The sequence below is a fragment of the Cucurbita pepo genome, chromosome 10 (genome assembly GCF_057944985.1).
Source record: "Cucurbita pepo subsp. pepo isolate OVF chromosome 10, ASM5794498v1, whole genome shotgun sequence".
NCBI lineage: Eukaryota > Viridiplantae > Streptophyta > Magnoliopsida > Cucurbitales > Cucurbitaceae > Cucurbita > Cucurbita pepo.
In genome coordinates this window covers 3,871,192-3,896,296 of record NC_141807.1, presented here as the reverse complement: position 1 = coordinate 3,896,296, position 25,105 = coordinate 3,871,192, and the positions used below count along the sequence as shown (strand labels likewise).

Genomic DNA, 25,105 nt, shown 5'->3' with positions numbered 1-25,105 from the left:
CATGCAAGATAAACTAAAAAAAATTTCCTGTGGTGAACCACGTACATTCATACCAAACATGTAATCAACTATAAACAAGTAATAATTTCGTTGTCCTTGGCATGTTCCATACAATGCACACCGTGTTTTTTACATAGAACAACCTGATGTTTACTAAATTGGCATGCCTCCTAACCCAAACAGAACAATGTAAAGCAGATCATGGTTGACTTTATAGAGGAACACGAAAGTTTATTTTCCGAGAACTAAAGAGATGATCATCGAACGATGCCTTCCATATCAGTAAAAGCTAAAGAAACAATTCACCCTCAGACAATTCAACACAAACCCAAAAGTTTTAAGCAGAAAAAAATTAGATATTCTGTTTAACCTACCCCAATCGCTAGAAAAGAGTACAAAAGAAAGAAGGACAAGTAGTCTGATCTGACTATTTTATTGGGCAACGCCAGAAATTTTGAGGAAATGAGACCATTCAAATCATTCTAAAGTGGAAACTTCCAAGCATAAACACACAGGTGTAGTGCCATTATGTTGACATCTATTCTCACTATTCAGGTCAAGAAATAAAAATTGTCTTCCGCTCCCAAACAAGCATAGCTCATTTTTCTCGAGGAATCTCGACGGTATCCTCACCTTTCAATCCATCGTCAGTTTCGATTATCCTTCCTTCCTTTGGCACCAAGCAAGGAACTCCGCCCCTTATCTAACACAACCATAAGTAAAATTACAACATACAATAGAAACAGGCACATGACCTATAACCTAACTCCACGGATGAGGGGAGGGTTTGAACACACTACTTTCTGGTTCCCACAGCCATTTTTACTACCTAATCCAGAAAAACTGAGAAATACTTCATTAAACTAATGAAACCAAGGAATATCTTGATCTACCAGTAGGTGACTCAAGAGTTAATGTAAACTTTCGCTAGCAAGTCGAATAACAGCTACGCACTCTAGATGATCTAAAAAATGAACCGAGAGCTAGTATCGAAAAGGAAAATCAGAATGAAAAACAGAAAATGGCCATAGGCGAAGAATTATACTGGAATTCATATTTTTACACAATTCTAGCCGATACATACGGTTGATGTACTTACAGGGAAAGAAACACGAATCGTATCGCTGATTAGAGAATTCGACGCCTCGCAATACCTAATGATCAAAACAGACAATGAAACCAAATTATGCACAACAGATTGAGGAGAATGAAGGAAAAAATGATGAATGCAAATGGAACCATCACCTTAGAGGTTGTTTGGAGAGAGGGCAGACCAGGATCTCGGAGAGAGTTTTGGTGAGACCAGAGCCCGCTTCCTTCAGAAGCGATTGGCTTATTCGCACCATTAGCTGGATTCAATTTTTCCCGGTTTGAGTTTCTGCTTCGAAACGTCGGAGAGTCGGCAATTGAGGGTTTTTCTTTTTCTGTTTTTTTTCCGTTAATTATTTTTTTACAAGTTCATGATTAATTATAAAAAAAAAATAAAAAAAATAAAAAAAAATATAAAAAAAATACTACGTTTTAATAATAAATTTTTTAAAATTCCATTTTAGCCTCAAATTTTTTATTTTAAAGAATAGATACAAACTTTTCTTTTTATAAATTTTAAATAAAAAAGCTTTTAAAAATTGAATTTTATGTATTCGTAAATTCTTAAATTTTAAAAATACTAAATAAATTAATGACCTATTAGACACAAAATATTAAAAAAAAACATAAATTTATTAAACATAAAATTGAAAAAATTAAAAGATATACTATTCAAATTTAAATCCTAAAAATCAAATAATCACAATTAAAAAAATAAAAAATTTTATCCTATTTCTTATAATTTGTGTTTTTAGTTTTTTATTTACTAAAGTAGATTTATAGAACGACAATTTTCACGAATATATAAATTTTAAAGAGTTTCTTAAATTCTCTTCCGATTCTCCTTCAGTTCGTCGCCGTCAAACGCCGTTTAAAACGTATTAGGCATCGCCTCCGAAGAGCAATTCATACGACGAATGTGCGATAGTGGCGGCAACTATGTGGAAGAAGAACACGAAGACGAAGAATTCTGTGTGAAAGTAAATCAATGTCATACCGCAAATGAATGGCAAGAATTTACTCCCGACAACTCTTTCGCTTCACACGCGCCTCCCTCCCTCCGCCCTCTAAATCCATTGATCGATGTTCTTCTCCATTTTGCTCTTTTGCAGAACCAGATCTTTCACTCGACACCAGAAATCCTCCCAGACATAACCGATGCCATTCGCTTCTTCAATCATGTCAGAGCATGAGAGAATTAGTTCAAATCCATGGCTATTTGATTACCTCTGGTCTATTCAACCACCATTTTTGGGCCAACCGAGTTCTATTGCAGGCATCGGAGTTTGGGGACATCGTTTATACTGTTTTGATCTTTAAGCTTATAAACGTTCCCAATGCCTTCTGCATCAATAGAGTAATTAAGGCTTATTCTCTTAGCTCAGTTCCTCTAGAGGCTGTGTTTGTGTATTTTCAATGGCTTGGTGATGGGTTTCGGCCTGATACCTACACTTTTCTTTCGCTTTTTTGCGCTTGTGCGAGTATTGGCTGTGGGTCTTCTGGGCGGAAGTGTCATGGACAGGCTTTCAAGAATGGGGTTGACTGTGTGATGGTTTTGAGAAATAGTTTGATTCATATGTATGCCTGTTGTGGTCATATTGAGCTTGGCCGGAAGGTGTTCGACGAAATGTCGACCCTGGATCTGGTGTCCTGGAATTCGATTGTTACAGCTTATGCAAGAGTTGGGGATTTGCATACCGCCCATGACATGTTTGATGCAATGCCTGAGAGAAATGTTGTTTCTTGGAATTTGATGATTAGTGAGTATTTGAGAGGTGGGAGTCCTGGCTGTGCAATGAAGTTGTTTAGGAATATGATGAAGATAGGAATAAGAGGGAACAGTACAACAATGGTAAACATTCTTGGTGCTTGTGGTCGATCGGCCAGGCTGAACGAAGGAAGATCGGTTCATGGTTTTATGTACCGTACTTCGATGAAGTTCTGTGTATTTATCGACACGGCATTGGTTGACATGTATGGCAAATGCCAGAGAGTTTCTGTTGCACGTAGACTATTTGACAGGATGGTGAATCGAAATTTGGTTACCTGGAATGCGATGGTTTTGGGGCATTGCCTACATGGGAATCCTGAAGATGGACTTAAGCTATTTGAGGAAATGGCTGCTAAATTAAGAGAAAGAAATGGGGAAGCAGGCAGTGGCAAGAAATTCAAGCAAGATGAAGGTGAACGAAAAGTTTTCCCGGACCAAATTACGTTTATTGGCGTTCTATGTGCCTGCGCCCGGGCGGGACTGCTGGAAGATGCAAATAACTACTTTGATGAGATGATCAATATATTCCTTGTGAGGCCAAATTTTGCACACTACTGGTGTTTGGCCAATGTTTATGTTGCAGCAGGGTTGATTCAGCAGGCTGTGGAAATACTTAGAAACATGCCTGAGGATATTGAGGACTTTTCATCAGAATTGGTTGTATGGACCAACTTGCTTGCGACATGTCGTTTCGGGGGAGATGTTTCTTTGGGAGAACAGATTGCAAACTATTTGATTGACATGGAGCCTAAGAATGAGTCATACTATAGATTGCTTCTGAATATTTATGCTGTAGCAGGGAGATGGGAGGATGTTTCAAGAATCAAAGTATTAATGAAAGAAAAACGACTCGGAACATTTCCGGGTTGTAGACTGGTAGACCTGAAAGAGATTGTTCACAGATTAAAATTGGGAAATCTTCTGCAAGAGGGGATGAAGGAGACAAACTCAGTGATGCACAAACTTGCTAGTGAAGTGAGTCTATTGTCAACTATTGCTGCAGGGCAATCGGATCTTAGAGTTTAGAACTGGTTTGCTAGCAAGAAAAATGAAATGTGTGGACACTACAGTATACACAAAGATCTCGATACTTATTGTTCAAGATCTCGGGGCTTGTTCCTGTATTATGAAAAAGATGATTGGAAAGCTAGACTCACAGATTAAGGCAATCGCCCGAACAAGTCATGACGGTAACAGCTTACAGGTAGCTACCCCAAGAAAGAGCACACAGCCCTGGAGAGTTTTGCTTTTAACATCATATGATAGCTGAGCAGCAGAAGGAAAAGGTTTGTTTTCCCTGCTATTCAGGTTATGATGTTGGCTATGTGGCAGATTTATTTTCAAAGCTTTCTCTTCAACCTAGCTGCATCTGAAGTGAAGGTAGAGCAATAATAGATAGTTATTGTATTTCTTGTTCATCTGAATTCTAGACGAATTTCTTGAGCAATTGTTCTTGATCTTTCTCTCGATTCAATCCTGTTCTAATTCATTTTTGATTATCATGGAATAACGGGTACTAAAATTTTCAACTGTCATCAAGCTGTCTAAATCATAGGAATGTTGGCTCTTTCTAATTCAATTCACACGAATCAAAGGAACGGCTGGCCTTGATTTGGATAACCAAAAAAGGAAAGCAATTGTCTTAATAATTTTCTATTTATACACCCAAATGTCTTGCACAATTCACAAATCATTCCTTGAGCTATGAACATCTGTTATACGGTCTACGCATTCCTTGAGCTATGAACATCTGTTATACAGTCTACGCATTCCTTTTCTCCTTTTATACACAAAGACGTGTTCACTTTTAAAGAGAATTGGTAGCACTATGTAGCATGTACAGAGTATAAAGGAGAAAAGAGAAGGAAGAGAGCCAATCTCTTCCACGGGGTTAATCAATATCAATGAGACTAAGCAATGTCTATTTTACAACTTACATGGAAGCAAGACGATCAAGTATTTGAACTTTCCAAGGCGACTGGATTATGTTTTCAGCTCTCACCTAGGATTCCATGTATTGCAATGGTGGAGGGATCGTTCTTGTGTTCTCTGGACCTACAAGTTATATTTTTAATCAAACATTTGGGAACGCCTTTCTACCTGTAATAGTACCAACATGAAGGTCTTTCTACATCATACTGACATGGCGACATCCACATGTCAAAGGATGTATGATGCAGCACTAAGTTATATTGTTCTCAGAAATTTGTTTTCGCCATCGTTAAGTTTTTGTATGACATCCTATATATATCAGGTGGCTTATCTTCGTATAAAACTTAGGATGTAAAATTGTAACGTACTATAAAGAAAAATTAACAGCAATAACTTAAACAAATTTTTGTGTATAAGCTTGGAGATCAAAACAAGATTCTATAAAGCAAAAGCTCCATGATGTTTATATAGAATAAATAGAAGTGAAGCCTGAAGAACTGTGTTGTAAAATTATCGGAGCAGTAAGTACATACATACCACAACGCATTTCTATTTCTCGCCATTCTTGGACGAGTGCACAGCAGCAACACAGAAGGTGAGAAAGAAAATCATCAACAATGCCTCCCTGCCAAAGAATTTGAACAAGAAGTGAAAGACGTATATCACCAATTCAGATTGGTAACCAAAGGTTATATATGTCCAGAACAACACGTCACAAACCAGGCTAGATGATTCCCTCAGTACCAGAAATGTAGAGGATGAATGCATTATCCTAGAAAGTATAAACAATCGCGAAATAGAACTAGAGTAGAGCAAGAGGACTTGGAGCAAGAAGAGTGTCATAATGATTGTCACTCACAAAGCATCCATGTAATTAATACTCGTGCAATCACCTATCAGCTTTGGGCTTGCTAAGCCATGAGCTCAAGAACAATAATTAATCATTTGCGTTTCTATGAGATAAAATCATCTAAACTTGCAAAAGAAGCATATTGCTGAACCCACCATCCACACTTGCATGAAATAATAGGTCTCCATTCACATGTTGGAATATAAGTTACCTTGATACTTAGCATATTTCGGAGTTTTCGTCGGAAACAGCAAGTGTAACAACAGCATGAGAACACCAAAGCATATGCCATCAACTCGTTACATGCATCTGCTGGAGCTGATAATCAGAGGAAATATAAGATTTTTTTTTTAGCTTTGATACGCTACATAGCATGTATGTTACTCAAGATCTTCAGTATTGGAGCCATATATGGTGTTGAGAAGACGAAAGCGAGAGAGACATTCTTTGACACACACTACAATTTTTACGATGGTTCTGTATGAATCCATAAATCATGGGATGATCTCCGACTACATCTCAATCCATTATAAAGCACTACCCTAGTAGAAAATAGACATTCAGTGATTACTTACAGACATGCTTGTTGGTAGCGACAGAAGCAACTTTTGACAATGTCCAACAAGGACAGAAAAATGTCTTTATACCTGGAAAGTGTACAAAGGTACTTGGATGAGAAACAATGGAAAGTGTACAAAGGTACTTGGATGAGAAACAATACACGTGCGCATACAATGAGTAATGTATAACATTTCTCCGAACGTTATTCTGCATTAGTTTTGTCATTCTACGTTTAATCAAGTGAATCTCTACACAGTAGATGGAATGGAAGGAAAAAATTAAAGCACAGTTCTTACAAAATCTTTAGCCTATTGCGCTAGAAAGAATACTGCAAAAAGAATGACCATGCAATGTCTGCGAATGCTTGGTCCTTCAAGTTAACAAATGGAAATTAATGTTTGATTTCCTTCTAAGTTAATATAAATTGTACTATAAAGTCGAAGGAAGAACTCGAAAATCAGGCCAGGAATCAGTCCTAACATGTAAAGGAAAAAGAGAAAAGTGAAGAACTTGTGAAAAGTCAAAGGTCGTGGTTACGTTCTCAGTTATGGATGAAAACAATTCAATATAGAAAGGATGACATCTCAGGAAATTATAGCGGGGTAAAGGATAATAATCGGAGTTTGTAGTTCTTTCGCAGCACGTATATGATACAAGAATTTGTTGCTGTTCGAATGACAAACTCTAACCAGTCTACGGTAAAAGAAGAACACTTTCCAGTCCTATCACGAGGACAAGCTAACAAGCACAGCTTCAAAAGGGAGAAGAACGTACAGAGATAAGGTTGTGAACAACAACCAAGCAAATCAGCATGCCATTCTTCATGTTGACAATTGCTGGATAGCGGATCCTGTCTTGATGACACTGATAAGCCCTTTCTGAAAGGAAAAAAGAAGAACAGAATCCGCCATATGATAGACTTTCGAGATATTCAATATGCCAAGAATAAACGACATCATGAAGTAAAATTTCACCTGCAGACATTATATATGTTATTTAACTTATCAAAGCATTCTAAACCTGATGGAAATAGAAGAGTTTGAACTTTCAAAACAGGGATACAGGCATGTACGAAGTAGCCACGGGACATGGGATTGGCTCTTGAATTTTAAATGACATGACCTAATATTGGTAAAAACAACCCAAATGATGTAAATTTATGCAATTCAATATATATATATCTATGGTTTCCTAGAAGGGAGAAAAATCAACACTGCCACATTGGCATCTTTGTCTCGGTGAAAACATTCATCATATTTTTGGGAGCAAAACAAAGTCCCATGTTGGCTAGAAGAAAATTTGATATTATAAGCGAGCTAACAACATTTTCATTGGTATGAAATTTTTTGGTGAAACTAAAAGTAAGTCCATGAAAACTTATGCATATTAAAGTGAACATATGATGGGGAATATATGGGAATTTGTTTGTTCCTAAAATATGAATAACCAAATCCATGGAAATGCCCACAAAAGCACAAAGAAAGGACTAAAGAAAAGACAAACCTACCTTGTCGTACTAGCATCTCTATTCTTGTGAAAGTTTCCACCATACGCATAAGCAGTTTCACCAGTGACATCAGAATAACTATATCCATGTTGCATTGGAATTCCTTTCTGTAAATCTTTTTCTATAAAATAATTTGCAGATAAGGCTTCTGTGATATCAAATAATCGTTCAATTATTTGACATTGGCCAACATCCATGTTAGATTGAGATACTTGCAGCTCAAGCTGAAGTTTTTCATTTTCCTTTTGAAGCGCATCATGAAGGCCCAAGTTTGGGTAGGAACGAGAAAGAGTTTTTTTCAATATCGAAGCATCGTTCTTGATAGATTCTGGTTTGAGGATCGCGTCCTGAATCCTTCTGTCATCCTCCTCGAACGTATACTCACATTGATGCTTTTCAATATCATCAAGCCTTTCCTGAGAAAAATAACATAGAAAATGACTTTAATAGAGTTGGGTCATGTTAAATAAGCACAAGCATGAAACTACAAGGGACCATTTTCATTTTTACTTCCAACATGAAGATAGAATGATACGTATTAAAGAACAGGTACTAAAGATACTAAATGACCTTCGTTCGCTTTGATAGGTAATAATTGATGGGTATCCATTTTTCAGTTAGATTGTAAAAGAAGCAAGAGAAAGGAACATATAAATTTTGACAAAACAATTAAACAGCGATAAATTTATAAACTAACAAAAAAGAAAAGCAAAATTAGAGAAAAAGAAACGAACTATTACTCTGACTCGAGCATTGTCCACCAGGTTAATCAGAGGGACAAGCCGTAGGTATCTATCTATTTCACTTTGAGCCTTCCTGAATTGATAAACAACATTCCATCCCATGGCCAACAAATAGAGATAGCTGCGATCCTGGCAGCTATTGATCAAAATGTATGATTTTCTTAAGGCATCCTCCAGCTGCTCTAGAGGCTCTCGAGTCTCTGGATATTTCTTCAGCTCTGAGATCTTGAGTTGATCCAGTAAGTTCCCGATCAACTTGATATGCTGTGCAAATTGCTTACAGTTCTTCTTGTGCATCCTTGCGGTGTTTGCTGCTCGTACAATCATTGAAATCAGCTGAACTGCATTGAATCCTACCAGCTGGGCCACTCCCGCAACGTCCCCAAGACTATCCCACGAAGACATACTTAAATCTAAATGTCTTTAGAAACACCACTGTTCATAACCCCCCAGAATTTCCAAATTTCTGGCCAGGAAAGTCACCAAATTCAAATTTCCTTTTCCTAATCAACAAAAGTTGGACTGTGGAATCTTCAAGAAACAATTCTTGATTATACCAGAAAATTCAGCAATCTTAATTTCGAGTTGTCAGTTCTCACTGAAACCATTTGCACTAATAATGTCTTCGATGAATATGCATTGTCTTGAATGAAGCCTCCTCACAAGATCACCCCAAAATTTTCAGCTGCATCCAAAATTATCGAGATAATTACAAGTTGAACTTCAAAGAAGAACAAAAATATACAAATACATGTACAACCACACACACACATACATAACAATTTCAAAACAATATGACAAATTTCCAATATCTTCATGATTGCTTTTTTAAGTTTCCGACGAACTTTTTGGCAAAAGACCCTAAACAGGAAAGACAGAAACAGAAAAGAGAACACATGAACATTTCCATTAATATCTAAAAATTTAAATCAGAATAAGAGATAAAATACAGTTCAGTCCTTACAATAATAACGATTACAAAAGCATACTTCAACTGAACTTGAAATTGCATCCGAATCATAATATGCAGAACGATAAGTTCAAAAGAGCATGCCGGAAAAGAAAAACTCAACTCCTTCACAGAAATCCGAACTATTTGAAGAAGAAACAAACATTTGAGTACTTACATTCCCGAAAATCATTCAGCTATAACGATCTTCATTTCCTTATTTCGCCTCTCTGCGTGGAGTTATAACATTCATGGTAGAGACCTCTGAATCCACAAACTGCACTCACAGTTTCTCCGTGAATCGAATAATTTTTCCTGCGCTTTTTCACAGAACCGCTCTCCCCTCACGCACGCCATGAGAGTCATGTAAGCAACTATCTTGGTGCGTAAAGAACGGAAAGGCCCTTCCAATGTCTCAAATTACGAAATTGCCATTCCCGCGAAATACATAAATATCTTTAAAATAATAAAATAGGGAGAAAATTCAAATTTTACCCCTAAATTTATAACTTTCTATTAATTTCTACTAATTCATAAGCTTATAATTGTCTTGCAATTTAACCTAAATTTATCATTTTGACGTTTTTGTCCCTGGCGCGTTGATTGAAAAATAAAATTTTAATATATGATTTTATTTTAAGTGTATAAATAAGTTTATGAAAAATAAATTGTTGTCAATTCCAAAAAAAAAAAAAAAAAAAGAAAAAAAAAGAAAAAGGATAATTTAATTAATCTGCCAGGCTCAAAACGACGTCGTAACGTCCTTCTGGTGTAGGATTGATGACTTTTCAACCCAGCTTTGGTCGTTATTAATTTAATTTAATTTAATTTTTGCTTGCCTTTAAACTGATGGCATTTTGGGAAACCCTTCAATAAAAAGCAATTTTATTCATAATTAATGTCTGGAAACTGATGCAAAATTCCAAATTCTAACCAACAATTTATTTTTCTCGCTTTTTTTTAATCGTTTTTTCAATTAAAAAATAATTTTTTTAAAAAAAATGTTTGAGGCAGCTTGAAGATTCCTCCTCTAATGTTCTAACCTCTACGCTTCAGACGATGTTTCATTTTCTGCCGTTTTGTGACGTGGAAATATCACTATTTCTACCTCATAATTAAAATTATAATTTATTACGTTTTAAAATAACATATTTAATGAGTAGTATTTCAATAAAATAAAATAAATTCACAAAAGTAATTTTTTAAAAAATATTTGATTGATGGTTCTATCTATGACTCGAGTAACCATCTGGATAGTAAGGCAAAGGCCCACATCACCCGCTCGAGTACGGTAGTTTATAAAGAGGAACGAACTCCTTCCATGAAGGACACACTTCTATTCGACTTCTCGTAAAAAAAAATCAGGACAACCTACACTCATTTGTTGTACTCGTGTATCACTTCTTTTTACGTACACTATGATAGATATAAAATGGAGGATTGGTGCCAAGAGTTCATCACCGAAGGCGCTTTAGCCTATCTCTCGATATGGGAAGGGTTCTAGACCAACCCTTTCTCTTGATGGATCACTGGTTTGCAGGAACGCAATGATCTAGAGTTGTCATTGGCCTACTTGAACTAGAGACCTCGCCCGTAAAATAGTGAAAGTTGTTCGGGAGCAGTTTTCAAGGAATTTACTGAATTTGTATCGTCTCTGCTTTCTGAAGTGTTTCAATAGTTTGTTTTCATATAGGTTGACGATTTGGCATCTTTTTTAAATATATTTTTTTAATAAATTAAAATAATTAAAGGATGAGTTATACAAAGAATCAAAATAAAGTAAAAATAGGGAAGGGTATTCTAGACAAACACCGAAAACAATCCTAGTTGGGCCTGGGCCCAATAAACTTTACGACGAAATGGGCTGGCCCTTTAAGTTTTATCCGTCCGAGGCGTTGTTGTTAAGCTTCTCGGTGACGCCATTCTCTGAATTCCCCATATAAAAACTCCCCGCGTTCCTCTTGAGCCCGCGAACTACGCTCTGTAAATTTGTAAACCTCCGGTACGACCAAACTTATTTTCTTTCACCTGAAGACGAAATTTTCTATTGAGACGCACTCTGCTCCGGTTCTGTGAAGACCAATTTGTGAGTTCGAACTCGAAACTGGAGTTGGTACTACCTTGGTTGCTCTGTATGGTTTTCTAAATTCTAGATTCTGTCTTGGAGGATGACGAAGAAGGAGAACAATCTGGTTGTACTGTCGTCGGATGAAGAATACTGTGGTGGTCGATCATCCAGCTCCAAACGCAGATATCGAAAGACGAAGTCGCAGTCACCATTACCTCGGAAAAGCACTCGCCAAGCGAAGAAGGCTCGACTCCTAGGTTCTCGGTCTTGCTTGCATAAGGATTCCCGCAATGTTGACGAGGTATATTTGAAATTCCTTTGTTGCTTTCCATGATTTATACTACTCTCTTGTTACCGTCTTAGATTCTGGAATGTGTTTGAGTGCGTATGGACGAAAATGGATTTAGCTGGTGTGTGTAGTTGTTCTGAAGAAAAACTTGCGTCCGACCCGCATTTTCGTCTTATTTTCTGGAGCTCAGATCTTTCGTGAAGCGACATGTTCATAGTGGGGAGGGATTGAGTTTATCAATGCTAAGCTTTGTTTGTTTCAGTGCTTGTATATTCTCATACTTCTTCTTTGCAGTTTCTTCAACTACTAATATCTCATATATTTATTTTCTTCTTACTGTAAATACTCTTTTTCTAGGGATTTTCAATTTAATTTGTTATTCTTTGCTATTATGCATTTTGATATGTTACTTTGTTTATTTGCAGTTCAACTTATTTTGTGAAGATTTTGATCAAGTTTTTTCTACCTTCAAGGTATCTGCTGGTATGCCATTACTGTGCCGCTATAGCTTATCTCACTCTTTTTTTTTAAGATTATTCAAGTGTTTATATCAATGGAAAAATCTGGTGGTAATATATTTTCTACTCGGACTCAATTACTTGGAATAATCTGAATTAGAAGTTTTGAATTGCATATTTTAAGTTAGAGCCTAGGTCAGCTATGTTTAGCTTCTTGCTTGATCTGCATCAGGGTCTGGAGGCATGTGCAGAAATGAATTATGGATTGATAAATATAAACCACATTCATTGGAAGAGCTTGCTGTCCACAAGAAGAAGGTTATTATAGTTTTCTTCTTTTTTCATTACAAACGCTATATTGACGCTTTTTACTATGTGATGGCAGGTAGATGAAGTTAAGGTATGGTTTGAAGATAGGTTGAGGACACCTAAGGTAATTATTTTATTATGAGGTTTTTATTCTCTCTCTCTCCCTCTCTCTTTTATTCTCTCTTTTATCACTTTTATACATACACATTTTTTCCTCTTATCTTTTTAGTTTAAATTCAATTAGTGGATGCGATGATATCATTTTGCTCGGTTTACAGGATGCTAACGGGAATAATGTTCTTGTCATCAATGGTCCTTCTGGAGTTGGGAAATCTGTATGTGGCTGTGTCGACCTTTCATGGATTTGTACTCTTAATATTTACGTTTCTCTTTTGATGCATGAATACTCAATTGTGTTTCGAATTTAGTATTGAAATCTAACTGTTATTCAATGTTAATAGCACGTCCTTGACAATAGCATGTCCTTGGTTTTTCAATCTTGCTTAACTTGGAAACCGTTTTGCCAAAGATGATTAAATATGGTGTAAACCAGTTTTTTTTTTTTTTTTTTTTTTTTTTGTGATGGACAATACATTATGTTGAGCCCGAAAATCTTCTTGAGGGCAATATATTATATTAAGTGCCATCTATTCAAGTACACATTATAAATCTGACAGGGTACAAGTTTAATTGGTTACTTTATATATATCTGTCCTCGGTCTGTTGCTTCTAACTTGAAATCTCTTAGTCTTAAGTGAATTTAATATAGTGGTTGTCATCGTGACTGATGAGCTTGCTGCCAGGATTGTTGTTTTGATCAATTTGTCGTGAGTTGATAGTAGTTGGTGCATGCATGGCCTTCATTCATGATGTTTCTTCTCACTATACTTTCAGAGTTTGTGCCGTAGGATTTCTTCAAATTTTTTAAAAAGAACGACTGCTTCTCTTGCAGGCAACTGTTCATGTAATAGCATCTCATCTTGGAGCTAAATTATGTGAATGGGATACACCTACTCCTGTGATTTGGCAAGAACATCTGCATAACTCGAGTTTAGGTATTCTAATGAATCGATATATCTTGATTATGGAGTAGATCAAATGCAATATCATACTGGTCCAAGATGCTCTTCGATAATTATTTGAAGATTTATAGCTTATCCTACTATGTCTTGGTGACTATTGACGGATAGATAGCACCCAGATGAAGAAAAATTCTCATGTTATTACACATTTTAACTTTAAAGTCATGTGAAGCTCTTGCATTCACTTGAAATCGAGCTTGAAAACTACCGATCAATTTTATTTTTTTAATTTATATGACCATAACAAGTCTTGAATTTTTTTTTTTTCCAAGATCTTAATTAGATTAAGCCAACACGTAGAACACACCTTCACCTGCATTTTACTCTGATGTGTTTCTGCAAGGTAAAATTTTGACATGTCTAGTAATGCTGTGTATAATCTAATGAAATTTCCTATTGTTGATGAGAGGCTTTTGCCTTCTAATTGTTGCAAAAATAATTCTGGCGCTGACTTATCTCCAACCAGGGATACAGTACACGTCTAAACTGGATGAGTTTGAAAATTTCATTGGGAGAATGAGGAAATATGGTGTGATACCTTCATGCTTTCCCAATGACTCAAAGCAACCGATCATACTCCTAATAGATGAACTTCCTTTGACCAATGGGAAGGCTGCTCTTAAAAGACTTCAGAACTGTTTGCATCTTTATGTGCAATCAACTCAAGTTCCAACAGCCATTGTAATTACAGATTGTGCCAAAGTTGAAGGAACAGACCTCACTGTGCAGTACTTGGAAGAGCTTCAGCTCTGTCTTGAGAACGCTGGGGCTTGTAAGGTTACTTTCCTGATAAAGTTTGTTGGCTTATCATGCTTTAGGGAGTAAAGAATACCTCTGGTGTTGGTTTTCATTGTTTTGTTTTGTTTTTGTTTTTTTTTTTCAGGTTGCATTTAATCCTATAACGAATAACTCCATTAAAAAAATAATTTCTAGAATATGTTGTCAAGAGCAGTATAGTCTAGCAGTTGAACAAATTGATGCTATAGCCAAATCGAGTGGGGGTGATGTGAGACATGCAATCATGTCTTTACAATTATTTTGCCTGAAACCAAGCCAGATTTGTTCATCATCATCCAGTGCTCTGGAATCTTCAAAAGAAAATGAAGAGGTGCCTCCCACGGTGGTGGATGATCGATTCTCTTTTCAGTTTGGCCGCGATGAGAGTCTCTCTTTATTTCATGCCCTGGGAAAGTTTCTGCACAACAAACGACATACTAGTAACGAATTGGTATTAGGTCCGTTTCATCAATGCATAATTTGCTGAGTTGGAAGGCCTTGTAATTTGGAATTTGAATAAAGATTAAATCGATGTGAAGCTTAGGGTAGAACTATTCTTATGGTATGTCATTAAAGGTTTCTAAACTTGGTACCTTGTTTATGTTGCAGACGGTGAGTTTTCTGTTAAAGAAAATTTATCAAGACGGCCACTTAATATGGATCCTCCAGAAAAGGTTCTATCTCAAGCACATGGGCAAGCCAGGCCAATTGCTGATTTTCTACATGAAAATGGTACTTATTTGTCCCCAAAAAGAAGACGATAGCAGAAGTTAATGTATTAGTTTTACTTATTCTAAACAAGATTGCATTTTTTTTTCAACTTTGTTACCCATTTTTTGCAGTTCTAGACTTCATGAATGAGGAAGCTGTAGATGATGCGTGGGTTGTGGCTTCGTATTTAGGTGATGCTGACACGCTCCTTTCTTCTTACGAGAGAATGCTAGCCAGACATAATGATGCAGAAAATATTCTACACCTGGCTGCTGCTTCAGTTGCCGTCCGGGGGGTATTATTTGGCAACTCTCATCCGTTGTCTTCCAGGTGGTTCTTAGGAATTTAATTGATAATTCATAAACAACAATAGTTACATTTATATAAATTCCAACCCTTCCAATTACGCAGGTGGCATGCTATACGTAGACCAAAGCTTTGGCAAATCGAGGGATCCTCATTGTCCAATAAGGTGAATTAAGTTCTTTTATTAACTTTTACTACTAAACTTGGGTGCCGGACCCCTCTTGTACAGCATATTTGAGTGTATTTAGTTCCACCGCTTGGCCTATAGTAGGTATAAGGGTTAAAAGTAATATTCAAAGCTTATACTTTTTTAGCTGCTAGACTCAAGAGGGTTAAAAGTAATATTCGAAGCTTATACTTTTTTAGCTGCTAGACTCAAGAGGGTCGACCGTTAATAGATACATAGTCTTGGATTAAGTTATGATATTTGCAATTAAGGGGAAGATGCTTAATACAATGCTTTTAACTTGTAATAGTAGTAGCTAAGAAAAAAATAATTATCCATTAGTTGGAAAAAAAAAGTAATAGCTTAAAATTTCCATAAGTTGTACATGTAATATAATGTTATTTATTATTCTTTCCCTCCCCAACGTTTTGCAGAGGGAGATGGTAAAACAAAGATTTATGGCTTGTGGTGGGATCAGTTCAGCGGATTTTTCAGTAGTTGCCACAGAATACGTACCTGCCTTGAAATGGCTTGGTAGTAGTGCATCCGGAGATCGTGAAAATTTACCGGTATTGTCAGACGAAAATACAGATTTTGATTTGGTGAATTCAGGAAATGGAGAAAGTCATACTTCTGATGAAGAAATTGAAGATTGGTAAATTAGATAGGTGCCCCGTTATGTAAGCAATCCCGAGACGATTGGATGTGTTTCTCAACACCACATGTGGTTTTGTAAAATGTAATGAACTTTCTTTATTATTCAAATCTTGATATGAAATTGAGTACAAATTACCGTCTTTGTTACAGAAATCCTGTTGCCTTTCCATTAAAGATGGTGTCAAAAAAGACCCTTGGGGATTGGCCTCCAGCAGTTTTTCTCAGGCGTTATTCAAACTTCTGAGTTCCGACTTCTGAGTAGGTAAGGTTATATGTTACTCAGACTCGTTTAAAATATTAGTCTGTTAGTTTCATCTTTGATGCATATATGTTCACATGCACACTCTAATAAATGTTTGCTTTTCAAGAAATATTGACACAAATATATGAATTGCATGAAACTTGAGGGTCCGTACAAGGGGTCCTTTCCTCTTGAGCACCAAAGGAACCCCAACTGTGCTATGTATCATAGAGCAATAATAATAGTGAGATGATTCAAGCAAATAAAACCGACGAAAATGTGATGAGATATCTATTTACAAGAACAACATGACTGACCAGAAGCGTTTAAAAACTATCCACTCTACAAAACCCCTAGCCTGTTTTTTAATCTCCACACCAATTCTTCAGATGAGCTGGCGCAGCCATTCCTACCCCGTTTGTAAAAGCGAGCAAAGTAGCCCACTTGCCACCTCTTTTCCATTATCCTAATGAAATCATCAATCAAAATAAATGAAGTTTTGTCAGATTCCTCCTTCCACTCTTTCCAGCAAAACCCCCCTTTCTGAGCTCACATTTATGCACAGGAATTGGTCGGAATAACTGTCTCTCGAATTAAGTCTTGTCCTTAGGGTAGTAATCTCTTCACCTCATGCTGGTCAGGATTTTTGGTTTGATTGTAAACTGCTTCATATGCGTGCATACATACGCTAGAAAACCCCACCATTGCCTGGAAAACATGGGGAAAACTCATCTGCAAGTTATTTATTGTCATTGACCTGGTCACACTGACCAAGTTTTCATGCTTTTGTTTCTCATCTCGAGCTTTTGCTCTCAAGTTCTCCACCTTATTTTGCTTCTCCTGAACTGGGTCTCTCCCTCTCGTGGATGCTGAACATTCTCGCATGGAATGTGAGACATATTTGCTTTCTAGTGATCTTAGCTGGGTAGCTCTCTTTTCAAGCTCTTTCGAGGCAGAATCTGCCTTCTTCTTTTGCTTATGTTCCTCAGCTTGTTGAACAACAATGGCCTGAACTACTGTTAAGAAGCTCTTGATTCCTTCAGAAGCCACTTTGTCTGGAATCCTATCAACTGCGAGGTTCCATTCTTCACAAAGTGAGTAAATTTTAGAATCCTGACCTGTTCTTAATAATGGGGTTCCACTAATCTGTAAAAGGCAAAGCCGAAGCCAGGCTGTAAGAGATTGGACATAATCCCGTTGAGCTTTCACTAGATTGCAAAAAGAAGCATGCCATTGCTGGACTTCAAGCTCAAGCTGGAGAGTTGATTGGCGGTGAATCTCGGATGTGGGCTCGGCTGATGGTATGATGTTTAGATATTTTAGCTGTTCAACAATGTGTGTTTGAACCTGATGAGACTCGTACATACTTCTCCACATGCACATCAATCTGTAGAAACCAGTGCAAATCTTAGTATCTAGAATAGAGTACATCCATGTCCATGAAGATATCCAAAATATGCTTAGTATTTCATTTCGGCCTTTTGAAATACCAGAAGGTAGAACGACAGTACATTGAATTGTGAAAGTTACCAAAAGGTGAAATGGAACATAATGGCTTTTTGAATCCTAATCCAATTTGTATTGTTCTATGATTCTTTCCTGTGCTCAGGGGGATGCAAGCATGGTAAGAGAGCTGAGAAGATAACAGACGGTCGGGCTAACACAGTAGGTATGGACTTTACAGCTTAAATATTAAGCATCAGAATGCAGCCAAATGACTATTGATTTCTTATTTCTGTTAAAGCATAAGTATGAAAGAGACTAACCCTTTGACAAGCTCAAGGAGTTGTGGATAGAGCTCAGTTTCTCTTAGCTTGACGATTTCAGCTGATGTGGTTTCAATGGCCTGGGAAGCAACCATCATCTGTGACTCCAGCTTCTCAACCTCTTTCTTAGTCTTCTCAGTCTTTACGTAGTCAGCCCTCTTCAGCTCTAGCTTCCTCAATTGTTCCAACTTCTTCTCATGCTCTATCCTTATGGCCTCAGCATTCTAAAAAAGCCATTCAACACAATTTCACAAACTTTAGGACACAAAATTCCACAATTTGGTTCTTCAATGCCTTCAAATGCATTGAGAAACGCTAAAGTTTCATCTTTCGTTGGTTATGTTGGACCCCATTAGGTAAAAGAGAAAAAAAGTGAAAAGAATCATCATTTCAATTTGAAGACTTTGTTTAAAGTACCAAAATGTCATATTATTCCACCAATGTGACTGGAGATTAGATTGAGATATGCGAAAGTGAAAGCATTACCTTCACCTCCTGGTACAATTTTTTTTCCCAAGCGTACAGCTTCTCCACTGTGGAGCAGTGGCTGCCACTATTCCCAACACATCCATTTCCCATATTTGGTGTTGTTATTTCTCCATTTAACTTACCAAATGCATTTGGTGGTGTTGTGTTTGAACCCCACATCCTCAACGTAGGGCTCAAGCTCCACCCATTATTGTAAACCTGCCCTGCTAGAGACATGATATGGAACTCATTAGGGTACCTTATGGTTTGAGGGATGTGAATGAATGATAAAGAGGAAGGAATTGGAAGGGAAAACTGTTGTTTGATTGATTTTGTACTCCTTTGGTATTAGATTTACCTCCTTTTTTCTGAGAAGAAAAAGTGGGGACTTCCAAAAGCGAAGAGAGCTGAGCACCAGCATCGGCAGCTTTGAGAAAGTACTCATCAAGCTCCTTGATAATCTCCACCAGATCTTTGGTGTTCCTCGACACTACCATGGCAAGCTCAGTGCTCGATGTGTCCTTTGAAAAACCACTCACCACTGACGGTGGCGGCGCTGAGCTCGCTGCCCCAGTTACAGTGACCATAGCCTCCGATGCAGTGGTGGTAGCCTCCCATTCTTCCTCAGTCACAGTGCGAGATGACGATGGCACAAAAGGGTCCCAGAAATCCCATGTGGATGATGGCGGCGGCGGCGGCGGAGGAGGCAATGCCGGGGATGCCGTGATCGATGTCCAGGTGTCGGAACTTGGACTCATGGGGATAGGTAGAGGCGGCGGCGGCGTTCGTGGGGTTGGAGATGGAAGCACTGGCGGAAGGTGGTGGTGGTGGTGTTGCTGCTGCTGCTGCTGCTGAGGGCGGCGAATGTAGGTCTCTGCATTGGAAAACTGCCGGAGAGCGGCGCCGGTGCCACGAAGAGAACGAATATACAAGCTGTGAGTAGCAGAAAAAGCTTGCCTCGCCTTCACCAGCTGTTTCATGTACCTCTTTCTTGCTTTACACCTGGAAACAGTCTCTTCTCTCTCTAATCTCGAGTAACAGCAACCCATCTCAGCCACTTACTCAGCTTCTTCCCTCTTAAGCTCCTTTGGCCAAAATCTTTAAGCAAATATCTAGCAGAAACCTTTCCAAGAACAGAACAAATCTCCGGCGGCTTTCTACTTCCGATCTTCCGCCGATCTCCACATTCCAATGAAGGTGGCTACAACGGCAGATCTTCCATTGTTGGTGGTGGTGGTGGTGGTGGTTCAGGCCACTTTCAAACTCGTGCCTACAAAAGCTACTCTCTTTCTTCCTTGTTACTCGCTGGCAAAGCCTGTGCCTTTTTTCTTCTCTCTCTCAAGACTCGGAATTGACTAATTTCAACCCTTGATGAGCTTTGGGCACTTCACAGATAAATAAATAAATAAAAATACTAAAATAAATAAACTAAACTATATGGAAAATGGTTTAGAAAAAAGAAAAAGGTTGGGGAGTTGGAAGTGTATATACTTTGGTCAGGTTTAAAGATGCAGCCCAGAGAGACAATAGGGCGTTGGGCAGAGAGCCTGCTATTTTATAATCGTATTGAAAAGACCAAATCGCCCTACCTGTTCCTATCAAATTACTGTAACGCAACTCTTTTCAATTAAGGGTTGTTACTATAATCTCTCACCTACAAAATAGCAGCTCCACGTGTCATTCCACTTTTGTCTTTTTTTATCTATTACCGGATGCTCATTGAGCTGTGTGTAGCTCATGAGTGCATAGCCACGTCGATTTTGCCCAATAAGGGAAAAAAAAAAAAAAAAAAGAGATTAGATTTTTAAATCTTGAACCAACTTAATAATTGACTTAATCCGACTTAACCTTAGTTAATTTGCCATGTATGGTTTGAAACTGACAATATTGAGGGTAAATTACATACTCTGGACTAAACTATTTTTTTTAATAAATCGTTGAGATTAAAATATTATTTTGATTTTTGTATCTTGAGTATATTTTGTTTTGTGTAGTCTATATATAAACCATAGTTATTTTGGTTTATTGTGGACTTTTTAGAAAATAAAGTTAGTTTTTTATTAATCTCATTTATAAATTGTATAATATGTTCATTTGGTGTATTTTCATACATGATTATTATTATTATTATTTAACTAATACTAAATTTAAGATTTAGTAACAGTACGGATACTTAAAATGGAAGGATAAACTTGATATTAGTCCCTAAGTTTGTTTGAAAAAATTAATAGCAAAAAAAAACCTATGTAAATGAAAATGGGAGGTTTCAATTTGTTTATATGTCTTTTAATTTGTTCGAATTTTGAAATCTCATCGAAAAAATTATCGACAAAAATATTAACGTTAATGTATATTTCTAATATATGTATGTATAATAAATAATTATCAAAATAAGTATTTCACCTTTTTTTCTTAATAAATTTATATTATTGTTGTTAACTTATCTGTAGTATATAATTTTAATATATTTTGTAGAATTTTCGACCTATATGTCGAATCAAATAAAACTACAAAAAAAAAATGTCAATATGCGACAGAAATTTAAGAAACAACGTTTGGGGTGAAACTCTATTGGCCGGCGGCCGTCAGGTTCCGGTTCCGGTTCGTTAATCCTCTGGGCTCTGTTTCTGTAAGCGGAGATACGGATACGTACGGATGCCCAAACCATCCGAGCACGACGCGCTCTATCTCACGCTCCACGCGAAAACCTCTCCAGTTTCCATCTACATTACATCTGTACGCGAGTTCTTCCCACGCGCCATAATAGAGCGTTGCTTTGAATAAATAGCACACACAAAATCCATTTTTCCCCCCCTTTAAAATATTCATTTCTCTGCCTACACCGCAAAGCAAAGAACCCACTGCTTTCCTTGGCGCTCTTGCGAATGTAAAATCGCACCAAAAATTCCTCTTTTCACTGTTTGTTTTCCCTCAATTTAAACCCGAAATTTCAACTCCGACGAACAATGCCATCGACTCCTCCTCAATTTGTTGGCAAAGAAAGCGAAATATCTGCACATCCTTATCGAGATTTCAATGGCGCCTCCCAAAGTCGATGCTGCATACCTCAAGGAAATCGAGAAGGCCCGTCGAGACCTTCGCGCTCTAATCGCCAAGGAGAATTGCGCTCCTATTATGCTTCGTCTAGCGTAAGTTCTCGTTCTAGCTAAGTGAAATGAATTGAATACTGCATCTTCTTGGGAAACCATTAGGCATTTTGTATTTCAGCTATTGCACAGTTGATTTCGAAAGGGTTTGAAAGGGTTGGATGTGATCTTGCACATTGGTTGAACTTTCATGGAAACAATAATTTAGTTATGATACTTTTCAATTTGTAAAGATTTAATCGTGGAAAATATTATTGATTGAACAAAATTTTGAGTCTAAATTTTTAGAAATTTATAAACATGAAATTGTTATAAACTTGAAAGTACGTGGATTAAATCATCACAAATCAAGTTCTTAGATTGACTTGCAGGATTGCAACTGGTATGAATGTTCAACGACCAAAATTATTTTTTAACCTAACTTTAACGTTCAATATTTTATTTTAAACATAATTTTCATAGGATTTTTGTTGGGTAGGTGGCATGACGCAGGTACTTATGATGCTAAAACCAAAACTGGAGGTCCCAACGGTTCTATCAGATTCATGAATGAATTGAACCATACTGCAAACAAGGGACTGAAAATCGCAGTTGATTTCTGTGGTGAGCTTTTTTCATCTCTCCTTATTGTGAGTATCTATAGAGTTGACCTGATGCCTTTCTTGGCACGTTAGTTTCAGACCAAAATTAATCAGAACTTGTTTGGATTGGAATTCTTAGAAAGTCAATCGAAATCGAAATCCACAATTGATCTTTAACGGTCCAGGCCCACCGCTAGCAGATATTATCCTCTTTGGGTTTTCCCTTTTGGGCTTCCTTTCAAGGCTTTAAAACGCGTATACTAGGGAAAAGTTCCACACCCTTGTTCTCTTCCCCAACCAATGTGGGATATGGGACCTGTGGGTTATAGGCCAACCATTGAAGCGACGACGCTGGGCCCTAAACGGGGGTGGATTGTGATATCACAGGAGATTTGATTCATCCCCTGAAGCTGGTCCCCGGTGGGCGTGGGCCGTTACATGACTAGATAGGAATTTGATTCTATTTCCTCTGGCAGACATTCTTACTCATCGTTCCTTATGTTTGTGAAACTCAACAGAAACTGTGAAGGCCAGACATCCAAAAATCACATACGCAGACCTATATCAGGTGATTCCCCTTTCTTTCTCAAATTCAAGCTATTCTGCTGTCTTCGAACTTTAAGCCTATTTAAATTGACAATTCAATCAAAGCAGACCCTTATACTCCTGTTTCTGCTGCTTGTCACTTTAACCAATTGGGAAATAAGAAATTTTCTAAGTTAAACCTATTAAAAGTTCCATGTGGGCTCATTCTCTTCTAATTGTAAATTTTTAGCTTGCTGGGGTTGTTGCTGTGGAGATCACTGGCGGACCATCCATTAAATTTGTTCCTGGAAGAAAGGTATCAATATCCACGAGAAAATTTGATTGACGTTCACAATTGTCATTGCTGTTGAATAGCTTCATTCTTCTTTTAAATCCAATGGATTAGGACTCCAATGTAGTTCCAGAAGAAGGGCGCCTTCCAGATGCCAACCAAGGTGACTTTCAAAATATCTATAGCTATGTGGTATATGAGAGGAGCATAGTTTAAACTTTTTGATTGTGATTTAAATTGATGTGGGCTGTCTGAATTCTTTTTTGTTCGAACTCATAGCAGAAGCCATGATTGTTATGATCATTAGATGAAATTTCCCTGCAGGTGCTTCCCATTTAAGAGATATCTTTTACAGGATGGGACTAACTGACAAGGATATTGTGGCATTGTCTGGAGGCCACACATTGGTACTTTCTATTGTTCCTTTAAACTATGAAGGAATTGGATCTTCAGCTTTGTCCTGTTCTTTTTCTTTTCATTGATCATAGTTATGGTATCTAATTCTTCAGGGAAGAGCACACAAGGATAGATCAAATTTTGAAGGCCCATGGACTAAGGACCCTCTGAAGTTTGATAACTCCTACTTTGTGTGAGAATGATTTCCCAACTTCTTGCATTCAATTTCTCCTTGCTTGTAGATAAAAACAAGTTCTATTGCAAATGTGATTATGATCAGGGAATTGCTGAAAAAAGGCTCTGGGTCTGACCAACAACTATTGAAGCTTCCTACAGACAAGGCCTTGCTCGCGGATCCTCGGTTTTCCCAATATGTGAAGGCCTATGCAGAGGTGAACTTTGGCTGGCTATGCTTTTATCATTTAGATCAAGTTTTGAGAGTGATTTGAGATGATCATAATCACTTTAGCATGTTTTTAATCGTTCAAAATTAATTTTAACCATATGAACCAAACATCAAATTCATTTGGAAGGATTACAATCCTGTTTTGGAGTGATTTTAAAGTGAAAATTACTCTCGAACTCGACGATTTTATCGATTTTATGTTTTTTCTTTCGAATAGGATGAAGAGAAGTTTTTCGAGGATTATGCAGCATCACACAAGACACTGTCTGAGCTAGGCTTCGGTTCACCTCCCACAGGTCTCAAGGACAGTGCTTCCTCATGGACAACTCGGATTGTGGTAGCCACAATCGTAGCAGCTGTGGCGATACTGAGTTACAAAAGACTCGTCTCGCCTGAGGGGGTTGCCTTTCCAACTCTCTTCTGATCATACTAAAAGGATATATATCTCTCTTGAATGATACAAGTATGTGTTGTATGTTACCATTTGTAAATTTGTTTTATTTGAAAATGTGTGGAGACAAAAGAGAGCTTTCCACTTTTAATACAAGTTATGAACATTAGTAAGATGAAAAGCACCATAATAAAGGGATTATTATATTGAAGCTCGTATAGGATGAAGATTACAACATGTTATGGAGTGATTTTAATTGTAATAAAAAAAAAGTTTTAATTTGAAAATTACTCTCGAACACGTACACTTAAACTCGTCTTTATAAATAAGATGACAAGGATTAATTCAGAAGGATTCTATGTTGTTCTTTTCAATACGATGAAGAAAAGTTTTTCGAGGATTATGCAACATCACACACAAGAAATTGTCCGAGCTAGGCTTTGGTTCACCTTCCCCACATTTCTCATTAACAGTGCCTCCTTATGTAATTGAATTTTGGTAGCCACAATCGTATCATGAATATCCTACGCTCATTATCCTCTCATCTTCCTATTTAAGCCACAGCTCACTTCGAAGTTTCCAATTTTTCATAGAATCTTCGGGGCATTCCTAGCCCTCTCGTTTTATATTTTTATCTTTTTTGTCTGAGATCTGCTTAACCTATGAGAATTTCTACACGAGTTTCAAAAGATTTTATTCACAATACA

The 25,105-nt window shown here is 37.3% G+C and overlaps 6 protein-coding genes across 15 annotated transcripts; 3 read left to right on the top strand and 3 right to left on the bottom strand.

Moving 5' to 3' along the window:
* Positions 1 to 404: 404 nt before the first annotated feature.
* Positions 405 to 1,440, bottom strand: LOC111804007 (Trm112p-like protein). Its single transcript, XM_023688650.2, has 3 exons — positions 1,246 to 1,440; positions 1,100 to 1,154; positions 405 to 703 (listed from the first exon to the last, which is right to left on the bottom strand). The coding sequence occupies exons 1-3, from the start codon at positions 1,344 to 1,346 to the stop codon at positions 599 to 601; spliced, it is 261 nt and encodes an 86-aa protein (XP_023544418.1). The 5' UTR covers positions 1,347 to 1,440; the 3' UTR covers positions 405 to 598.
* A 452-nt stretch (positions 1,441 to 1,892) lies between these two features.
* On the top strand, positions 1,893 to 4,362 carry LOC111804147 (Pentatricopeptide repeat (PPR) superfamily protein). Of its 2 annotated transcripts, XM_023688853.2 has the most exons (2): positions 1,893 to 2,098; positions 2,202 to 4,362. In XM_023688853.2, exons 1-2 carry the CDS (start codon positions 2,092 to 2,094, stop codon positions 3,884 to 3,886), a joined length of 1,692 nt encoding a protein of 563 aa, XP_023544621.1. In that variant the 5' UTR covers positions 1,893 to 2,091; the 3' UTR covers positions 3,887 to 4,362. The 2 variants fall into 2 exon arrangements, with proteins under 2 accessions (XP_023544621.1, XP_023544620.1); XM_023688852.2 differs by having other exon boundaries at positions 1,893 to 4,362.
* A 127-nt stretch (positions 4,363 to 4,489) lies between these two features.
* On the bottom strand, positions 4,490 to 9,860 carry MCA1 (PLAC8 family protein). The gene is made up of 8 exons (XM_023688854.2): positions 9,581 to 9,860; positions 8,451 to 9,138; positions 7,711 to 8,126; positions 6,978 to 7,081; positions 6,218 to 6,289; positions 5,854 to 5,960; positions 5,330 to 5,417; positions 4,490 to 4,915 (listed from the first exon to the last, which is right to left on the bottom strand). Exons 2-8 carry the CDS (start codon positions 8,856 to 8,858, stop codon positions 4,863 to 4,865), a joined length of 1,248 nt encoding a protein of 415 aa, XP_023544622.1. The 5' UTR covers positions 8,859 to 9,138; positions 9,581 to 9,860; the 3' UTR covers positions 4,490 to 4,862.
* Positions 9,861 to 11,339: 1,479 nt separating this feature from the next.
* Positions 11,340 to 18,350, top strand: ATRAD17 (RADIATION SENSITIVE 17). 8 transcript variants are annotated; one of them, XR_015422712.1, is made up of 15 exons: positions 11,359 to 11,771; positions 12,185 to 12,242; positions 12,450 to 12,535; positions 12,603 to 12,650; positions 12,805 to 12,861; positions 13,479 to 13,581; positions 14,075 to 14,385; positions 14,492 to 14,843; positions 14,995 to 15,117; positions 15,228 to 15,426; positions 15,508 to 15,568; positions 16,003 to 16,307; positions 16,376 to 16,487; positions 18,076 to 18,131; positions 18,211 to 18,350. XR_015422712.1 is itself a non-coding variant. In XM_087127722.1 (13 exons), the coding sequence occupies exons 1-12, from the start codon at positions 11,571 to 11,573 to the stop codon at positions 16,225 to 16,227; spliced, it is 1,824 nt and encodes a 607-aa protein (XP_086983848.1). In that variant the 5' UTR covers positions 11,358 to 11,570; the 3' UTR covers positions 16,228 to 16,248; positions 16,376 to 16,617. The 8 variants fall into 8 exon arrangements, 2 of the variants coding, with proteins under 2 accessions (XP_086983848.1, XP_023544182.2); XR_002816427.2 differs by having other exon boundaries at positions 18,076 to 18,135; XR_015422713.1 differs by lacking the exons at positions 18,076 to 18,131; positions 18,211 to 18,350 and having other exon boundaries at positions 11,340 to 11,488; positions 11,570 to 11,771; positions 16,376 to 16,617.
* Positions 16,599 to 19,919, bottom strand: LOC111803830 (protein ALTERED PHOSPHATE STARVATION RESPONSE 1-like). Of its 2 annotated transcripts, none has more exons than XM_023688411.2 (4): positions 19,059 to 19,919; positions 18,719 to 18,927; positions 18,233 to 18,456; positions 16,599 to 17,853 (listed from the first exon to the last, which is right to left on the bottom strand). In XM_023688411.2, exons 1-4 carry the CDS (start codon positions 19,747 to 19,749, stop codon positions 17,073 to 17,075), a joined length of 1,905 nt encoding a protein of 634 aa, XP_023544179.2. In that variant the 5' UTR covers positions 19,750 to 19,919; the 3' UTR covers positions 16,599 to 17,072. The 2 variants fall into 2 exon arrangements, with proteins under 2 accessions (XP_023544179.2, XP_023544181.2); XM_023688413.2 differs by having other exon boundaries at positions 18,719 to 18,924.
* Positions 19,920 to 21,554: 1,635 nt separating this feature from the next.
* Positions 21,555 to 24,609, top strand: LOC111804443 (L-ascorbate peroxidase 3). The gene is made up of 9 exons (XM_023689251.2): positions 21,555 to 21,849; positions 22,286 to 22,410; positions 22,907 to 22,956; positions 23,164 to 23,229; positions 23,320 to 23,368; positions 23,530 to 23,612; positions 23,715 to 23,794; positions 23,882 to 23,993; positions 24,225 to 24,609. The coding sequence occupies exons 1-9, from the start codon at positions 21,737 to 21,739 to the stop codon at positions 24,429 to 24,431; spliced, it is 885 nt and encodes a 294-aa protein (XP_023545019.1). The 5' UTR covers positions 21,555 to 21,736; the 3' UTR covers positions 24,432 to 24,609.
* Positions 24,610 to 25,105: the final 496 nt, after the last annotated feature.

Coding starts and splice junctions, on each gene's coding strand:
- LOC111804007 (XM_023688650.2), bottom strand. CDS start 1,346: ATGGTGCGAATAAGCCAATCGCTTCTGAAGGAAGCGGGCTCTGGTCTC. Junction 1,155..1,245: donor CTCTCCAAACAACCTCTAAG/GTGATGGTTCCA, acceptor TTTGATCATTAG/GTATTGCGAGGCGTCGAATT. Junction 704..1,099: donor CGATTCGTGTTTCTTTCCCT/GTAAGTACATCA, acceptor TGGTTGTGTTAG/ATAAGGGGCGGAGTTCCTTG.
- LOC111804147 (XM_023688852.2), top strand. CDS start 2,096: ATGGCAAGAATTTACTCCCGACAACTCTTTCGCTTCACACGCGCCTCC.
- MCA1 (XM_023688854.2), bottom strand. CDS start 8,858: ATGTCTTCGTGGGATAGTCTTGGGGACGTTGCGGGAGTGGCCCAGCTG. Junction 8,127..8,450: donor TGGACAATGCTCGAGTCAGA/GTAATAGTTCGT, acceptor TATTTTTCTCAG/GAAAGGCTTGATGATATTGA. Junction 5,961..6,217: donor CGCTACCAACAAGCATGTCT/GTAAGTAATCAC, acceptor TCTGATTATCAG/CTCCAGCAGATGCATGTAAC.
- ATRAD17 (XM_087127722.1), top strand. CDS start 11,571: ATGACGAAGAAGGAGAACAATCTGGTTGTACTGTCGTCGGATGAAGAA. Junction 12,536..12,602: donor TTGCTGTCCACAAGAAGAAG/GTTATTATAGTT, acceptor ATGTGATGGCAG/GTAGATGAAGTTAAGGTATG. Junction 14,386..14,491: donor AGAACGCTGGGGCTTGTAAG/GTTACTTTCCTG, acceptor TTTTTTTTTCAG/GTTGCATTTAATCCTATAAC.
- LOC111803830 (XM_023688411.2), bottom strand. CDS start 19,749: ATGGGTTGCTGTTACTCGAGATTAGAGAGAGAAGAGACTGTTTCCAGG. Junction 18,928..19,058: donor TTCTTCTCAGAAAAAAGGAG/GTAAATCTAATA, acceptor TCATGTCTCTAG/CAGGGCAGGTTTACAATAAT. Junction 18,457..18,718: donor AATTGTACCAGGAGGTGAAG/GTAATGCTTTCA, acceptor TGGCTTTTTTAG/AATGCTGAGGCCATAAGGAT.
- LOC111804443 (XM_023689251.2), top strand. CDS start 21,737: ATGGCGCCTCCCAAAGTCGATGCTGCATACCTCAAGGAAATCGAGAAG. Junction 23,369..23,529: donor CCTTCCAGATGCCAACCAAG/GTGACTTTCAAA, acceptor ATTTCCCTGCAG/GTGCTTCCCATTTAAGAGAT. Junction 23,613..23,714: donor TGTCTGGAGGCCACACATTG/GTACTTTCTATT, acceptor CTAATTCTTCAG/GGAAGAGCACACAAGGATAG.